Source organism: Maylandia zebra, linkage group LG13 (assembly GCF_041146795.1).
Source record: "Maylandia zebra isolate NMK-2024a linkage group LG13, Mzebra_GT3a, whole genome shotgun sequence".
Lineage (NCBI taxonomy): Eukaryota > Metazoa > Chordata > Actinopteri > Cichliformes > Cichlidae > Maylandia > Maylandia zebra.
In genome coordinates, this window is record NC_135179.1 from 2,421,017 (window position 1) to 2,438,711 (window position 17,695).

General features: G+C 44.9%; 1 protein-coding gene across 9 annotated transcripts in view; it reads left to right on the forward strand.

Annotated features, from left to right (window-relative positions):
- The first annotated feature begins 3,327 nt into the window (after positions 1-3,327).
- rtn4b (reticulon 4b) overlaps positions 3,328-17,695 on the forward strand; it is a 33,036-nt gene continuing 18,668 nt past the window's right edge. Inside the window, exons 1-4 of one of the 9 annotated variants that reach the window (XM_004575755.6) lie at positions 3,328-4,046; positions 8,859-8,897; positions 11,696-11,752; positions 15,812-17,671. In XM_004575755.6, coding sequence (XP_004575812.3) covers positions 3,587-4,046; positions 8,859-8,897; positions 11,696-11,752; positions 15,812-17,671 — 2,416 coding nt within the window. In that variant the 5' untranslated portion in view covers positions 3,328-3,586. Of the gene's footprint in view, positions 4,047-4,349; positions 4,438-8,858; positions 8,898-11,695; positions 11,753-15,811; positions 17,672-17,695 lie in introns of those variants that run through there. The other 8 variants (XM_004575757.6, XM_076891397.1, XM_004575756.6 and 5 more) reach the window with 8 other exon arrangements.

Here is a 17,695-nt window from a genome sequence, read left to right on the forward strand (position 1 = left end):
ACTCTTCTCTGGGCCTTGACTCTCATGTAAAATCTTTGTCTTGTTCCTGTTTCTATCGTTTAAGAAACATATCTAAACTGCGACATATGGTTTCCTCAGCTGCACTGGAAAAACTCATTCATGCATTTGTGTCATCACGCTTAGATTACTGTAATTCCCTGTTTACTAGCTTAGATAAATCATCTCTCTCTCGCCTCCAGACAATACAAAACGCAGCAGCCAGACTACTAACTCGCTCTACCAAGCGTGTTCACATCACTCCCATCTTATATTCTTTACATTGGCTCCCAATAGAGTTTAGAATTCGCTTTAAAATTCTTGTTTTAACATACAGAGCACTAAATGGCTCCAGATTATTTATCCAAGCTTCTTTTAAAATACACTGCTGCTCGTCATCTCCGCTCACAGACTCAGAGTCTCTTAGTTGTTCCCCGTACACGATTGAAGACAAAAGGGGACAGAGCCTTTCAGTCTGTTGCACCAAGGCTGTGGAACAGTTTACCACTACAATTACGTTTGCTTGACTCTGTGGATTCTTTTAAAAAACAGTTAAAAACTCTTCTGTTCAAACAAGCCTTTTGTTGATCTACATATTTTATATTTTTTACATTATTTACATTTGATCTTTTACAATGTCTATTGATTTTATTGTTTATTTTAATATTTTAATATTTGTGTACAGCGCTTTGTGATTGCCTGTCTGCGAAAAGCGCTTAATAAATAAAGTTTACTTACTTACTTACTTACTTAATGTAAAAATGCTCATGAATATAAACATTTCTTCTAAGGTCGTTTTCAACAGTTGTTTCTGAGTTAGCAGCTGGAGCTTTTGATAACCAGCGAGGCACCAGAAGCCTTTCAAACTTTGAAACCAACGGGTGCTGCCCCTCGGCAGGCTTCCAGAAAATGGCTGAATAGTAAAAGAGAGGCGGGTTTTAAGGGACAGGAGCTAAACTTGTTTTTGATAAACTGAACATCTGCAGGCTGTCAGTACAACATGAATAGGGATTGTTTTTGGACTCTAAATCATATAAAGCAGGTCTGTTGCTGGAATAATCAGACGTGCAGAAACATGACTTGATCCTGGAGTATAGCAATAGGGACAAACGCATATCTGCAGACGATCTTCATTTAAAAATGAATCGTATCATAAAAACATGTCACCTGAGAGTCACCAGGAAGAGATGGAAGGAAACTGTGACATCTTGGTCGGATGTCCGGGGAAGTTCTGAAGTGTTGCTCTTTGTTAATTCCAGCGGTTAATTTAATTAATTTTTGTCGGGGGCGTGTACTCATGGGTGCAAAATGGTCCAAAAATACTCCAGAGTGTTTATTGAGAGCAGAGATCAGGTGACCCGGAGGTCCATTTTCTCATAGACAATCAGACATGTTTTTATAGCAGAGGAGTCGCCCCCTGCTGGTCAGATTTAAGACACATCAGCTCTGGGTTCAGATTTCAGTCCAGATTAAAATCATAAAGATCCAAGAGCAGAAAAAACTGTAAAACGAGTGTTTAGAGCAGACTGAAGGAATTTCCTGTTGCCTTGCTTTGCTTTTTACGAATATCCACAGTTATTACAAGAGATCTATATGACTGGAAATAAGTATAAAAAAACACTACAGGTCCACTTTAACTGTCATCTGCAGTTAGAAACACGTGGATATCTGAATGACATTTCCTGGCTGACCTGAAAGCAGCATTTTTGCCTCTGACAGGATTGTGAAATCCTCTGATTAGTCATCTCTGATATGTAGCCTCCATTTTAAATAAGGCACCATGTGCTCTGTGCTGCACTGGAAATTTACCAACGCATTTCCTCTTTATTTGACTCTGTACTTCTGCTTTGCTGGATTTCAGAAGGATACATTGTTTTACACACTGTAAGACATTTATTCACTCTGTACTTTGCATGCTAGTATTTTTAGCACCCTCAGTCCAGTTTGCATCATTGCTATGTCATCTCACCACTTTCCAATATATAATAAAACCCACAATATCATTTACCATAAAAGCATATAAAACCTGGTGCACAGTTGTACATTAACATACATCAGCATGATCAGACTTTAAATATTTTTTCTTAACTTTATATTATATAATGTTTACTTTTAGTGCACTTAAAAGTTAAGCTGTAAAAGTGAATGGGCTGTTAATGTAAATGACCTAAGATTAGTTAGCTGATAGCTTACCACTCCACTCTCTCATCCACTGAGGATCAGCCATGGCCCAAAATACTATGATTTTGGCATATTTAGCTATAGTGGCTATAGAAGCTTCGTTATTCCTCTATCCTTAACTTGTACTTATCACTATGGTCACTAATGTAGCATTTAAGTGATTTCTCTTGTTTATGCTGTATTTTAGTAGGTTGGTCTATGAGCACAGGCATTATTAGACCAACGTTTGTAATCATGAGGTCACTTTATGCACAGTAATGTCTGTGAGTCAAACGCTGAGGTTGCAGACTCCTCTGGACACTCAGTTTATCACACTTTTTTCTACTCTTGAATCTGGATGTGTCATTGTGGGCACCCAATTAGAAAAAAGCTTTCTTAAAATGGGAGGGGCTAAATCTGCTGTTTCAGACAGAGGATGAACTGGGTGCACAGTATCAGATAAAGGATGATTTTGATCTGTAAATCATGCAAAGCTACTCTAGTAGAGAAATGGAGCTGGAAATAAGTCCACTTTAGATATGATTTCCTAACCTAACCTTCATTTAGGAGACCAGTGTTTATCCGGTGGTCAGCCTCTACAGCAGGGGTGTCAAACTCAAATACACAGTGGGCCAAAATTCAAAACTGGAACAATGTTGCGGGCTAACATTAATATTTATTGAAAAAAAATCTTTCTCCAGATATAAGAATCAATCTTTTCTTATTGACTCAAACAAGTTTTGCTGAAAAACTGAATATGGAACAAGCAAGGCTTAATACTAAACGATATATATATAGATATTAGCTGTATAATACCAGTAGGCCAGCTCTAGTAGTAATTTGGTATGGCTTCGCGGGCCAAATGTAATTACACTGCGGGCCAAATGTGGCCCACGGGCCAGAGTTTGACACCTATGCTCTACAGGATCATTTCAAACAGGATCACGTGACTTGAATAGTTCAGTAAGGCGACTAGTTTGAGCTCCTCGCCCTCAGAGTTCACACCATCATAGTTATAAACATGTGAAAGTCATGTCAGGACAGGAGCAATCAACTTTCTGCTTTTTAGCACTTTTGTGGCGGCGTCCCATCACGCCCCGCCCACCTTCGGTGCTCTCTGATTGGTCACAGCTTGTGTCACTCTGGGGTTAAGCCGTAGGTAATTGGTCGTTGGTGTTTCCCCTTCTCCCCCACTCAGCGGCCATCTGGGGACTCGGGTCCGACTCTGTGGTGACTGTCCTGCGGTGAGCTGCTCCAACTTTGTCCGGGGTCAGAGGCAGAATACAGGCGGAGACTTCACGGTGCGGTTTCACGGCTCTTCCTGGTGGACGTGTGCAACAGGAGGTGACTGACTGAGCGGACATTTACCGGAGCTGAAACTTTTTTCCAACCTCAGGAGACCGTTTGGAGGAGGGAAAAATCAAGAAAAATGGCAGACAGCGAGGAGCATCAAGTTTCTTCCACCACTCCTATGTTCAGCGACGAGGTGCACCATTACCAGGCCGAACCGGACCACTACCTCCTGGATGACGACATTGTGGACCTCGTTGGCGGGGCTAAAGACGCTTTGGAGCGGCACCGAGCTGAAGATAGTGTTCCTGACGACTTCACGCAAACTTCCCTCCCTGATCTAAAGGAGACGGTAACGTTACCGGAGCCAGCCCTCAAACCGGCAGTCCCAGACTCCACCAGCCCAGCTTCTGCCCACGAGGAGCCTGAAGTGGCCGCTCCCAAAGCCGAGCCGGCGAGTACAAAGATCGCACCGGAGCCAGAACCTGCCCCCGAGAGCGACGCCCTCCCAGTGGCCGAACCCCGAGAAGCAGCGCCATCCCCCGCAGAGGCAGCAGAGCGATCTGCGGTGACAGCGCAACCAGCGGCTCCCGCGTCGTGTGAGTATCACTGATGGATAAACGGCAGGACAGGGTTATTCGAGAGTGGAGGGACACCTTTAAGGTCTATTTTTAAAGCCTTTTACCTAAAACTCGGTGAAATGCACCTGGATATTTTTTTCATTTTTACCGGTTTTCTGTGCACCTGAATGGGGAAAACGACCTGCAGATAAAAATAGGCGGGGTAGAGTGCTGCCTTTTCTCCCTTGGACACGTTTAACGCCTGGTCTCAGTTATGTTGTGTTAGATTGTGCTAAATTTGTGTGGATTTCTCCAGGGTGTTGTTCGCTAAGTGCTTAGCCTCTTAGCCGCCTAGCGATGCTACCCCAGAGGGGAGCGAAAGGTGCTTCATCACTGAGCCTGGCTGCTGTTTGCGCTAAATGGATGGGAGGTAGACTCCTGGAGTCACGGAGCGTGTTTTCTTTTAAAAACGAGACAGTTGCGGTGTTTTTTTGCGCACGCTTGCGTTTTTTTATGCTAGCAGGCTAGCCCGGTTTTTTTGCTGTGTTGTGGTGATGCGGCCCACCTGTTCGGACAAACAGGCGGCAGGAAGCAGGCTGTGAGCCGATGAGGTGGCAGGATTGCACCATTTATCCTCCAGTTATCCACCAGAGGCAGCCTGCTTCCTGTAGCTAACGGCACTGGGGTGTTTTTGGAAACATTTCCCGGAATAAACGCGGTTTGTTCCACCGTTATCGGAGCCGTTATTGTTATTAAACCGGGCATCTGTTCTCCGCTCGCTGCGTGTCCGCGCATGCTAACGGTAGTTGCATCCTGGTTCCATTATCGGACACACCCTTTATTCCTTCTCCCCCCCAACAAATTAAAGCTGAAGCGTCAAAGAAATGCTGTCAGATATGTTTGGCATGAATTTTCCTTCAGACATGAGTTAAGAAAATGAGGCAGACAAATTAAATTGTGTGTTTTCTCTATTGTGTTGCGTGAGGTGGACTCCAGCGCTCTCCCCTTGTAATGCTTTATTTTATAAACCTGTAATATCGGAGTCAGAATCACAGCTAACACAAACCCGTATGAGATTGGTTCTTTGGATCTGTTTGCTCTGATTTAAGCGGCGGCAGGATAGACATGGTCGCGTCCGATAATGGAAGCATGCGCGGTTAGCAGGGAGATTAGTCACAACAAAGGAATCCGCTGTGCGTCCACTCCCTGTCGGCTTCCACACCGCTCCCAGAATAACCCCAATCAGCCTTTCATGATTTATTTTCCTACCCCGGCTACCCACACCCTCACCCACCCCCACAATCTCCACCCAAAAACCAACACCCCAGATCCCAGAAAAAAAGAATCAGCTCCAGAGGCCTCCAGATCGGCTCTGCCGCTGGCTGCTGGGGCTCGGTCCTGCTCCCGTGGCGTTTTGTGTCATGTCTGGACTGCGTAGACTTTCAGGAAGTGCTCCATTTCAGCTGCTGCCGCTGTTGTTTTTGTTTATCTGGTGGAGTAAATGTGGCTTTCGGCAGGTAAACAGGCCTGAGCTGGAGCAGCAGCAGGCAGGGTGGGGCTGCTTGGCGAGGCCACAGACGGAGGTGGAAAAACCGCCTGTTACAGCAAGCAGCCAGAACAAAAGAGACGGAGCGAGAAAGAAATTCATCCATGTCTGAATCGATTCCATCACTGCCAGCTCCATCACACACACATTAACCTCCTGAGAGACCTGAGGCGAAAATATGTCACCGTTAAACACGATTTCCTCGGCACACAGAAACCAGGCCACGCTCAGGAGGTGACCTGAGAGTAGGAGGGAGAGGAGATGTAAATTCTTCTTTAATTTTGGGCAATTTGAGATTAAATTAAGCTTTTAAATGCGTCCTTTGTTGCATTTTAGCCCGTTCTTGCCTTTCTCTTTGTTTCTGGTCCACAGTGCCCTCTTGTTTGATGCTCCTGTGTTTATTGCACGATTATAAAGTAATGAACAGCCTCGCCTCTTTTAATTACTGCGCTCAGAGCAGGCATTACATGATGAGGTGTTATTAATGTGCCCATGAAGGCCTCCAGATTTCTCTGCCTCCAGCAGCCACGACTGTTTTAAAAACCACTTTTTAATATTTGAAACGCTTCAGTAAAAACAACTGTGTCTGATCACAGGAAGCTGCCTCCACTTTATTCTGGCAGATGTATTATGACTTCAGCGCGTGCTGGAATAATCCACCTTTGTTGGAGGTTTCTGTGTGTTTATTAATGAACACACACACAAAAGGCAGCTGGATAAAATCCCTCTTTAGATCCAGTGAGATCAGTATCAGCTGAAGTGCTTCTTCAAAGCAGATTTTAAGGAACTCGAGGGTTTCTAACAGATCTGCCACACAGGACAGTGTGCAGGAGTGGAACAGTCCCGTCCCGCCTCCCTTGTATCCCTCGGGTGGTCGCCACCTCTTTAGAGCTGGGCCCGATCCAATCAGTGCTCTGGACAAAGACCCAGGGGTCCAAATCTAAGTGGTCAAATACAACAGCGTCGCTCTTCCTGCCCGAGCCGGTCGCCTCTCCTAAACTCTGCTCTTCCAACTTATCTGAGAATATTCGGTAAATAACAAACTTTAAAAAAAAGAAAAGAAACGCCCAAACTAAGAAAGGAGGGACTAAAGGCCGTGCAGCAGTCAGGTCATAGTTTAAATGTCTGAGGACAGAAGCAGGGTGTGTTTTCATGTAGTGAAGAAAACACGCCGTCTCTTTGGGAAGTTCAGCTGCTTCCTTCTGATGTTTGCTGCCCGTCTGCGTCGATGAGGCGAGTCGGCTCATTTTTAGTGTTTTTGTACCTCAGAGCCAACAAACGATCCTTTATTTTCTACAATACCAACGTTCTGCTGCTAGAGCTTTTAAAACAGCACATTTCTGATCACACGTAGAGATGTACGTGCAGCGCGAGCTGACCACGGGAGCATGCGTCATGACGAGTTACCTTTTTAAAAATATGTTTGTTTTTGCTTTGAGATAAAAACGGGCAGAAATGTTGGAGCTCGATGTTTGTCATGTTGTTTGTCAGAAGAGATGAAGGCGCTGCTGCCTCCCTCCTCCTCGCTCTCGCACAGATTCAGGTCGTCACCTTGAAAAAGGTGTTTGCGGCGAGTTTTCGTCCTTCTGCGGCGCGGTGACGGACAGGCCGTGTAATCGTTTGGGGCTCGCCGTCGGCCTACATCTCATTGTTTTGGGGTCACCTACATCCGTCAGTGTCTGTTTGTGAGGAGCTGCTGGTGTGGTCAGAGTGATGGTGACGCATACGTGTGGTTAAGTGCGACTCCACCCGGCACAGCAGCCACGCCCGCTCTGTTTGTATTTTACTCGGTCAGCAGCAGCTCTGAGTTCTCGTGGCGACGAGCTCGTGTTAATCTGATTTAATCCCGCCTCTTATCGCTGCGATAAGCTCAGAGCTTGTAGAGCTGTGCGGTGAAAGGTGATACCTGCCCGCGATGAACGGATTCATCAGACGAGGCAGAAAACTGTGTCATCTGTTTGTTTTCAGGCTAAAGAAGCTCTGATCCGGACTTCAGCTTTCACGTGTTCGGCTGCTGCAGACGCAAAAGTGTTTTAAAGTTGGCTGGACTGCAGACCTCTCACATCAGAGATGGAGCTCTGTCATAGGCAGACGTCTAACAGAGCACATGTCAGAATAATGCAGTCTTCTGACAGTGGCTGACTTCAGCAGTGGTAGCAGCAGGTTGGGAAACGTGTGGACTTCCTTGAAAAGGCAGAACAGACTTTGTAGAAAAGACCTCCAACTGTTTGGAAGGGGATCATCTTTCAGGGGATTCTGGGAAAAGAATAAATCTGACCTTTTTCCTTTCCCAGCAGGTACCAGAAGTGCTAGTTAGAATTCTTGGCTAACCTGGCACCAGCCAGCAGCACCTCTCTCTTTGTGACAGGAAGTTGCAAGACGGGTGGAAAATAAATCTGAAATAAGAAGCCCACGTTTCAGAGACAAAACTGCTGAAGAACGAGATGAGTGGTAGAATGGAGAATATCTAACCTGGTCCATCAGACGACACTTACTCTGGACTGGTTTCTAACTCTGATGTCAGATGGATGACGGCGAGTGAATCGCGGAAGTGGAAGAACAGATCCATGAAAATCTGCACGCTTCCATCCGTCCTGTTTAAATTTGGGTTTATTTGGCCTTAGACGTCCCAGCCAGGCAGACGCCGGGGCTCAGAGGAAGGTCAGCGGACGTTACGGGCGGGTTTGATCTGGTTTAGCTGGAGGCCAGTTTCCCTCTCAGCCTGAGCCCCGTCTCTGGGGACTGGGTCAGATTAAACATAGCAGTGTCACATGAGTCCACACAGGTCCTGGTTTGTGTCACAGAGGTTGCGTGGGTTCAGTGTGTGGACGGACTGCAGTGGTGTCTCGGGGTTTCCTCCTCTTTAAACGCGCTGCTGCGGTTGGACGAGCGCACGTTTAAGAAGGCGGAGTTTTGTGTTTAGCTCGAGCGGCGAGGAGAGATGCTTGGAGCACATTCCTCAGTCGTAAAGTGTCGGGGTTAAAGGTTCGATTCCTGCAGCAGGCCGAGGCGTCGCTGCTGCTGGTTATGATTGGTAATGCTCACACCTGCGTATTATTAATGTTGCTGTTACACTTTAGGGCTTCGGGGCTGTTAGGTGGATGTAAAATGTGTAAATGCAGAGATAAGTAGACATATGAGCAGTGGAGGAGCGTCAGCTGAGTCTGGGAGTCTGCTGAGAGCCATCGAAACCTAACGTGACTCCATGTTGTGCTTTGTTACCTTCATATTAAAATCCACAGGTTAGAGTTCAGATTTAGTCGACTGTGACTTCATGTTAAATGTCCTGTTCGGTTCCATCGCAGGTCTTCTCCATCGCTGGAAGGCAAACCTCGACAGCAGAGGTAACAAATAAAACTGAGCTTTGTAATCAGCTCAGCTTCACTTTGTAATCAAAATCAATTCATTAATAAATCTGATAATCAGCTTATGATTTAATCCGATTATTCACAGAGTCCTGATTCTTGATTTTCATCTGTAATAATCACAAAATGACGAAAGTTTCCTGTCGGTGTTTTTGATTTTGGCCTTGAGCTCAGAGGACGTTAGAGATAAAGATGGTTTCTGGACCTTCATGAAACTTCACTGATGAAGAGCAACGTCATTCCAGCCTGTACACAGTTCAGACTTCTGTCTTTTAATAATCTAATTTTATGAAAGTCTGAATGAAAACATTCTTTTTAATCTCTTTATGAATCATTTCTTTGTTGGCTAATGAAGACGTTGAGTTAAAGATGGAGGCCTGTGTGGAGCCGGCTAATCAATCCGATTTTAATTTCATTATGATCGTGGCTTCCTACAGTTACGAGAGGAAGATGATGATGAGTGTTTCCTCTGAGTGCTCTCAGCTTGTCTCGTGTTCAGTCAGTCGTTCTCGCTCCATCCTAAAAACACAAACTCGTGGTGGACACAGCCACGGTCACTCTGGTGGGACCATCATTTATAAAATGAACTTCATGTTTGATTCAACGCGACCACAAAGTGTTTGCTGAGCTCCGAGATCAGCTGAGCACAAGTTCCACCCTCAGTGAGTCGGAGCTGCGTGCTGCTCAGAGGAATGCAGCTCAAAGATGCTTAATCATTGGCTCACCTGCAGACGTCCGTCCTTTGTAAACAGTCTCTGTAGGGTAGGTAAGAGATCCATGTAGGTTTGGATGTTAATTATTTAGCAGCTCCTGCTGTCCTCAGCCGGTTGCTATCCAGAGCTGCAGTATCTGCTGCCTGTGTTTGAGCTGCCCTCTGCTCATCGGGCGACACCAACCAGTCTGTAAATATATTAGCACATACGTCCCAATCTGGACACAGGGGTGTTGTCTGTGTTTGTATTTTGGGTGTTAACAGTCCTGTTTTTCTTATGTCCACTTCTATGTAGACGACTCAGTTTTATGTGCTTGCGTTCTGAGAGTTTGCCTTTTAATGGTTTTTGGCCCTTTTTAGCTCAAAATCTCTGATTTCTTCACTTATTCCAGGCATTTCTCTCGTTTTCTTTCACTTGTGTTGCTCGTTTTTCTGAGTGCAGCAGTGTAACTGTCAGTCAAAGATTAGTCTGCTTCTCACGTCGCCTCTAATTTCTATACACAGATGTAGAAAAGCCAAAATCAGCCAAAACATCTTTCTCAGTTTGTCCTTTAAAGTTTTAAAGACCAGTCGGCTCAGCGCAGGAGCTCGAGCTGTATGTCTGTATATTTACTTGATCGTGTGCAACAGTTGCATTAACGTCGACGTCTGCTTCTCTTCAGCCGGCTGTTCTTAATCTCAGTGAGAACTGGACTTGGATAAAATATGGTGCATTAACCGCTGCACGACTGCAGGAGCAGTCTGTGTGTTCGTGCTGCTGTGGAGGATTTTGTTGGAGCACTTTCCCTGTTTTTGTCCCATCACATGTAGGCAGTCATCTGTTTGGGGGAAACAGCATTAAGCTCATTAGCAGGAAGAAGCAGACGTTTTCAGCACGTCCTTAATGTCATTCGGCTTCATTTGGTTTAATCGGCCGATTGCTGTTGGCTCGAGCTTTCTGACTTGCACAACAGTCAAGTTTCCTGTCTGTGTGCTGATGTTGTGTAACCAGACGAGTTTGGAAAACATCTGTCATATTTGACATTTTTAGAGTATTTTATGGATGGTTAGTCGGCGTGTTGCTGAAACCTCTGGGTCGCCCTCGTGTTGCGTCTCCTGTGAAAGCTGGGAAAACCTCCTCACGTCTCTTCATAGCAAATCGTCCGATGCTTTACTGCCTGTCACCATTTCTCTGACCTTTTCTTTGTCATCTGCTATCAGTTAAAGACACGTCCGGCCTTTAACGCGTGTTTACGTAACTCGGAGAGCTTGTTCAGGTAGCACACGGTGCTCACGTCCACACAAACAGTAACAAACATGTTTGATTCATGTTGTCAGTGCGGTGAATTTTATGCTCTTTTATATTCATAAAACTTCTGTCACGTTGCTGTTTGGTGAAATCATTACAGCACGAGCAAAGATTGCAATTTATAGAAAGTGAGATGATCGAATTATTGTAGAACAAAGTCTAATTCTGAAGCCATCAACGCTCCTTCACCTCATAAATGCTCTGAATTAACATCAACACCTGAGAGCTGAACAGCTGATCGTTTTATTGGCGCTAAAAGAATTTGAATCATTTTAACTGTTTGTTTGGTTTTTGGGAGCAGCAGAAACATTGATGGTGAAGCTGTGATGAAGGCTTCTTGTACCTGGAGAGGGTGTAAACTGCTAACGTGGTGCCCAGTAAGCTAAAACGGCTCCTGGCCTCCTGCAGCAGGGACTGAGTGTGAACCACAGCCTGCAGGTCTGATGAGGGGGTGAAGGCGTGGTATTGATGGCATGTCCGATTGCACAGAGGCTGTTAAACGCTGTAAGCTGTGTGAACTTCTATGCACAGCTGCTCCTTTTTGAATAAAAGCATTAGGTGAAGAAGCCCCCTGTGGGCGTCCACGTTTCTCTCTTTAACGCTCGGGAGCTGTGATTAAGATTTTATCCCGTCACTTGAGGCGTAGAGACCCACTTTTGGCTTTAGAAATCTCCTCTTCAGTTTGTATTGGCGATGATATCTCTCTCTGTTCTCGGTCTTTTCCCTCTGAGCTTGCATAAACTCACTTTCTGCTGCTTTCTCTCGTTTCTTCCACAGATGTACCTTCTTCTTCTTCTAAAGCTCAGCCTCATCCTCTGATGCACTTCCCTACAGGCAAGTCCTCTCTGCTCGTCTCTTTCCCCGTCTCGGTCATTTATTTTCCTCTTCAGTTCTTTATTCTTCACTCTTTGTTTTAAAATAACTCATCGCATGGAAGAAGCTGTAGGTTTTTTTACGTCATGTGAGCATTTACACGGGATGCTTGCCGTGGGTTTGTTAAATCTGACTTTGCCTGTGTTTGTGTTGCATTGTGATTCACATGTGACTGTTGTAGAGTAGACTGACCTGAACTTGTACGAGTAGTTTGTAGACGAATAATGATTCTCCTCAGGTTTGTGCATTTGTTAAATTATATTTTGAAAACTTAATTGAGAGGAATCATTATCTGTGGTCACCTAGCAGTTTGTTTGACACTCTGGGCATGGTTTATTGGCGCCAGACCTGGGGAAACATTTATTGCACCACCAAACGTCAAACCAAGGTGGTTTACAGACCAGACAAATGTGGGCAAACCTGACTGTGGATGGTAGTCGTGTAAGTCCAGTTTATTCCCAAAGAAACAGACCCAACTCTAACATTACAGCTATAAAAGTTGTTTCTTTCCCTACTTTAGGTGGGTTTAAATTAGGGCTGCTCAATTAATCGAATTTTAATCACAATTACGATCTGGGCTTTCAACGATCATTAAAAATGACTGAGCCGATTATTAGCCCCTCCCTCGTGCTTTACTCTCGCGCTGCTCCGTGTGGCAAATCGAGCGCACCTCTCTGCATTTCGAACACGCGTCACAACAATTAAGAGCAGCGGTCTCCAATATTTTCATGGACCGGCCTTTAAGGTGTCGCAGATAAATACAACAAAATAAAACCAGTACCGGTACAGAAAAAAAGAAGATTTATTCATAACACACGTGAAAAGACCCAGGAAAACCGAGTTAACGATAAAAACGATAACAAAATAACGCTGAAAACCGATAAAAACCCTGAAAACTAGAGCTGGGCGATATGAGATTTTTTCATATCACGATATGTTTTTTTCATTTCAGGCGATAACGATATCTATCACGATATAAGCCAAATAACTATATTTGTAAGATTTAAATGTGCCGTTGCTCACAAGTAAAATGTGAAATAATCAGCAGCTTGTTTTTATTTAAATATTTATTTCCCATAATAAGTTCAACAGGGTAGATGTACTTAAGGAACATGAGACTTTTTCAGATAGATAAAGGCAAATATTGCAAACTACACAAAATGCAGCCGCTAAAGCGTTTAAGTTTCAAAATAGAACAAACGAAACAGACTAAACTGTCAATTCCACTTAGAAACAAAATATTAATTCTAAAAATAAATCTTAGTTTGTTTTACAGAAGATCAGACAAAACTGACTAACTTTTGTCAATATCAAATAAACTGAGAACTAAAAGGAAATTCTCAATCTCTCCTTGTTGTATAGCTGAGCTTTTCAAACAGTTTTAACAGTTACTTTAGTCTGACAAAAGCCGAATGACGAATTAGCGCTTCCAGTCAGAGACTGAGGCTACGTCCACACGTACACGGGTATTTTTGAAAACGGAGATTTTCCGTTTTCGTTTTAAAAAATAATCCCGTCCACACATAAAGGCAGAAATGAAGGAAAACGCTGCTATGAACATGCCAAAGCAGCAGGTGGCGCTAGATTCCTAACCGTGCAGAAATATTGGCCAATCAGAAGTCTAGAAGCCTCGGTGGGAAAAAGTAAACAAAGCTGGGGCATAGAAGCAGAACCGAGTCGTATGTGTGGAGGGACTAACTGTGTGTATATGTAAGCATTTAAACACTGCAGAGAGTAGAATTAACAGTATTGTAGAAATTCATTTCACCGAAACAATAACGTGGCGCACAGTGTGACGCATGCACCAGTTTATTGTATTTCCAGACTTGCTTTCGGCACAATTTACAGTGCACGCTACTCTGTTTTTTGTCAGACTTGAAATAGCCGAAATACCTTCACACTACGGAACTTCTATGGCTCTTCCGTTCGACAATCTCTCCGGCATTGGAACCATCATCTGTTTTCTCTTCGGTCACGCTCGGTTGATTTTTCTAGTCGGCACACTCATTTCCTCCATTACCCGCTGGCTGCTTCCCAAACAAACACACGTGCGGCTTGGCACTTGTGCTGTACGTAACAAGTCACGCGACGTGACGCTGCGGCTGTGATTGGTTCGGCTCTGCGCTACTTAATTTGGATTGGCTGACCTTTTTTTTTTTTTAAGAGGACAAGAGCGGCGAGGTCTATCGCGATAGCTTAATTTCTCTATCGAGTAAAAGTTATATCGCGATACATATCGTTATCGTTCTATCGCCCAGCTCTACTGAAAACTAAACATTTCACACCTGAGCCTCAACTCTCGCGGCCCGGTACCAAACGACTCACGGACCTGTACCGGTACCAGGCCCGGGGGTTGGGGACCGCTGATTAAGAGGACCCGAGGGAAGCTCGGAAAGCTAAGCAGAAGTTATTTGGAGAGGAGAGTGACGGCCGTTGGTTGAAAAGAGAGGTAAAAACCTTCAGTGGTGTGGAAACATTATGGGTTCAGTCAGACGTGGATCAAGTAGACACAGTGTGTAAACTTTGCTACGGTGTCGTAGCTGCACCACAAAGCAACACTGCAAAGTTCACTAAACACAGATGTTTACATTTTTCATTTATTTTTTATATTGCAAACATTTGCACTGTTATCAGTATTTGTACACTATTTTAGATTATTTTTTGACAATCTTTAAAGTCATCATTCAACACATTGTTATTGTTAAATAAATATCGTCAAATAATCGAGATCTCAATTTCAGTGAAAATAATCGTGATTATCATTTTTGCCATAATCGAGCAGCCCTAATTTAAATTCATATTTCCAGCACTTAAAGAATGTGTTTTATGCCACTTAGGAAATAAGACAACAGTCATGCAGTCAATCCCATTTTAGCAGGCGTACTTCAAAGATAAGCTTACAATCTATGATATTGTCGGCTTTTTGTGCAGGGACATGATTTTGTCAGTATACTTAAATCCCATCACATTATGGTTGGTCAGTAACTCTCATAACAAGAAATCGGTATGTGTTTAGGAGTGAACCAGTACTGTTAGCAGAAGCAGGAAGAGGTTACCCGTGAAAAATCCCCCCATGTTTTTACACCGGTGGACTTGCCTGAGCCCAACAGTGACTGCTGACTGGCTCAGGACAAAGCATTTTGTTAATTATTATTATCACTTGACTTTGCCCATCATCTTTATGCACATCACATACAGTCATATCAAATATTTGTTTAATGTGATGTCAGTTAGTTTGAAGGTGAGTAGAAGTCGAACAAGTGAAAGCATCATCGAAGCCAGCACTCATCCTTAGGCCTGGAGTCCACCTTTGAGAAAACGTGATGGTGTTTTTCATTAGTCACCTGTTCCTCCCCGTCAGTCCTCTGAAAGGCAATATCTCCCAGTGAAAAGAACACTGCTGATTGCTTGCATAAGACCATATCAGCCAGTCAACCCTGAGACTATTTCAAGAGGGGATGCAGTGACAGCTGGGCTGAAAATCTCTGCTCATGAAAGTTAAAATGTTTGAAATAATCATTAAATCTAAAAAACAACAACAAATGTGTTGGTTTACGATTAGGTTGGATCCAAAGTCAGGTGTTCCAGCACCAAAGCAACGTTTGTCTTTTCTAATCTATCTGTTGTAGGCATTACATTTATATACAATCCCAACAATGTCTCAACATGACCATGTTATACTGGATCTGGTCCCCAAACATTAGACAAGCCCCATTTCTTTTCAAACATAAACTCCAAAAATATATTCTTTCAAGCCAATACTGTAATATAAAAGACTTAAAATCACACACAACGTATTAGTATTTAGTATTATCCTTTTAGCTGATTGTTTTTGGGGTTATACTGAACTGGTCTACCAGCCACCGCCACCTTTCATAGCCGTTGTCTGGTCTAAATCTCTGAACCTTTTCTGAATGTTGTTGGTAGCTGTTCTACCCAGGTGTGGTGGGCACTGTAAGGAATGGAGTATGTCTTTGATATGTGCTGTATTGCATTCTCCCTCCTCCCTCTCTACTCAAGCACTTGGGCAGAAGGGTGATTCCCCTGCTCCCATCTCTCCCATCTCCCCTCTCCACTCCCCCGACTCTCTGGAAGAGCTCTCTTTGACCGAGAGTCCCAACCAGCCCCCTGCTTCAGGATCTGCTGCACCCCTGGGCTCCTTCTCCACTGAACCCCCTGCTACTCTTTCCAAGGACATGCCTTGGGGGGGTGACTCTGGACCAGGCAGTAGTAAGAATAAGGAAGACCCTCTAGATCCATTAGCTGGTCCTTACCTGAGTTTAGGGAAAGACCCAGGGCCTCATAATCCATGCGAAGACAGTGGCATTTCCTTTTCGCCTGACGAGAAGCTGATTAGCTCAGACAGGTCTTCCACTGGCCCCTCCCCCGTGAATCCCCAGATGATGGTCCCTGAGTCTCACGTTGCCTCCTCTAACCCAACAGAGCACTGGGATTCACCATACCTAGCTTCTCAAGACAACACCAAGCCCTCAATGGATTCCTTCCCCAAGGACACGGCCTCCATTAACCCCCCAAGTTTTGAGCCAGACCTGCACGGCAACCAGTCTGACGAAGAAGATGACTTGATGTACGAGGTGAAGAAGAACAATAACCCATTTGATGGCTTTTCCCCACTTGCGGACAGCGGCTACTCACATTTTGGAGACTCCAAGTCAGACAGCAGAGCATCTAAAATGTCCGATAGTCCAACTCCCGATCTGGTCCAGTATGGGCAGATTGGAGAATCCCAGGAAAATCTACCATCTTTCTTGGATGAGGGAAAAACATTTGAGCCCGGCAAGATGACTGCCGACTCACTCGTGCAATCGATGAATCAGTTCTCATCTGGTCTCAGAGATGATGATGATGATGATGAAGAGGAAGAGGAGGATTCTGCTCTGCCGCCTTCGCTTCCAGACATCCTGAAGTCTTCCCCGCTCAACCCCGACAAACTAGACTCCGGCTCCTCTGAGGGAAGTCCGGAGGAGCAGAGCCCCATCCTCGAACGAAGGATGATGGAGTCGCCCAATCCTCCGATCAATCTGTCTGCTAATAACCCCTTTGCTTTTGAGGCTAAAGTTTCCCTGCTGAAAGAGATGACTGAGGAGATGGAGGGGAGAGCTACAGATAAAGAAAAAGCAGAAGATGACAAAACCTTTGGCGCATTTGATCTCGTCAAAGAGGCCGAGGAAACTACCCCAACTAAAGCAAAAGAAGAGGAACCTGTCAAGATTCAACAGAAAGATTGGTTTTCAAGCCACGATTCTCCCAAAATGACCGGAAAGTTTGAGCCACTCGACTTCCAGAATAAGAAGACCCCTGCTGAGGATTCGGATTCAGAGTCTCCAACAGCAGACTCCCTTTCGCCGGTCTTGGAAGCAATGGCAAAGAACCCTGCCAGCTTCCAGGTGGAAACTGACAAGAAGGACCTGAAGATGGAGCTGGAGGAGCCGGAGATGGCCGAGGAGGTCTCCGAGCATGAAGTCTCCTCTGAGGAATTTGAATTCATCGAAAGACCACCTAGGGGTGTTATTGACGAGTTTCTCGAAGCTCTGGATACTTCCAAGTTTGCAGCCTCCAAGCCCCCGGAGATCCCCATGGATGATGATCTCAGCTTTGGACAAAAGGATCCAATCGCAAAAGTAGCCCCGCCCCCGGAGGTTGAAGAAGAAGCTCCAAGTCAGAGCTCCTACCGCCTCCTCACACAGGCCTCCCCCCAGAAAAGCAAGGCTGAGCTGGAGAAGCTCGACATCCAGCAGCCCCCACCCCCCCAAGCTCCTACCACCCATTCCCCTGTTTGCAAACCAGAGGAGCCAGCGGCGAAGAAGAGCGCGGAGGGCGGCAAACCGTTTAAGATGCCAAACCTGAACATAAGAGCAGGTAAAATAACCCAGTTCCAGCATG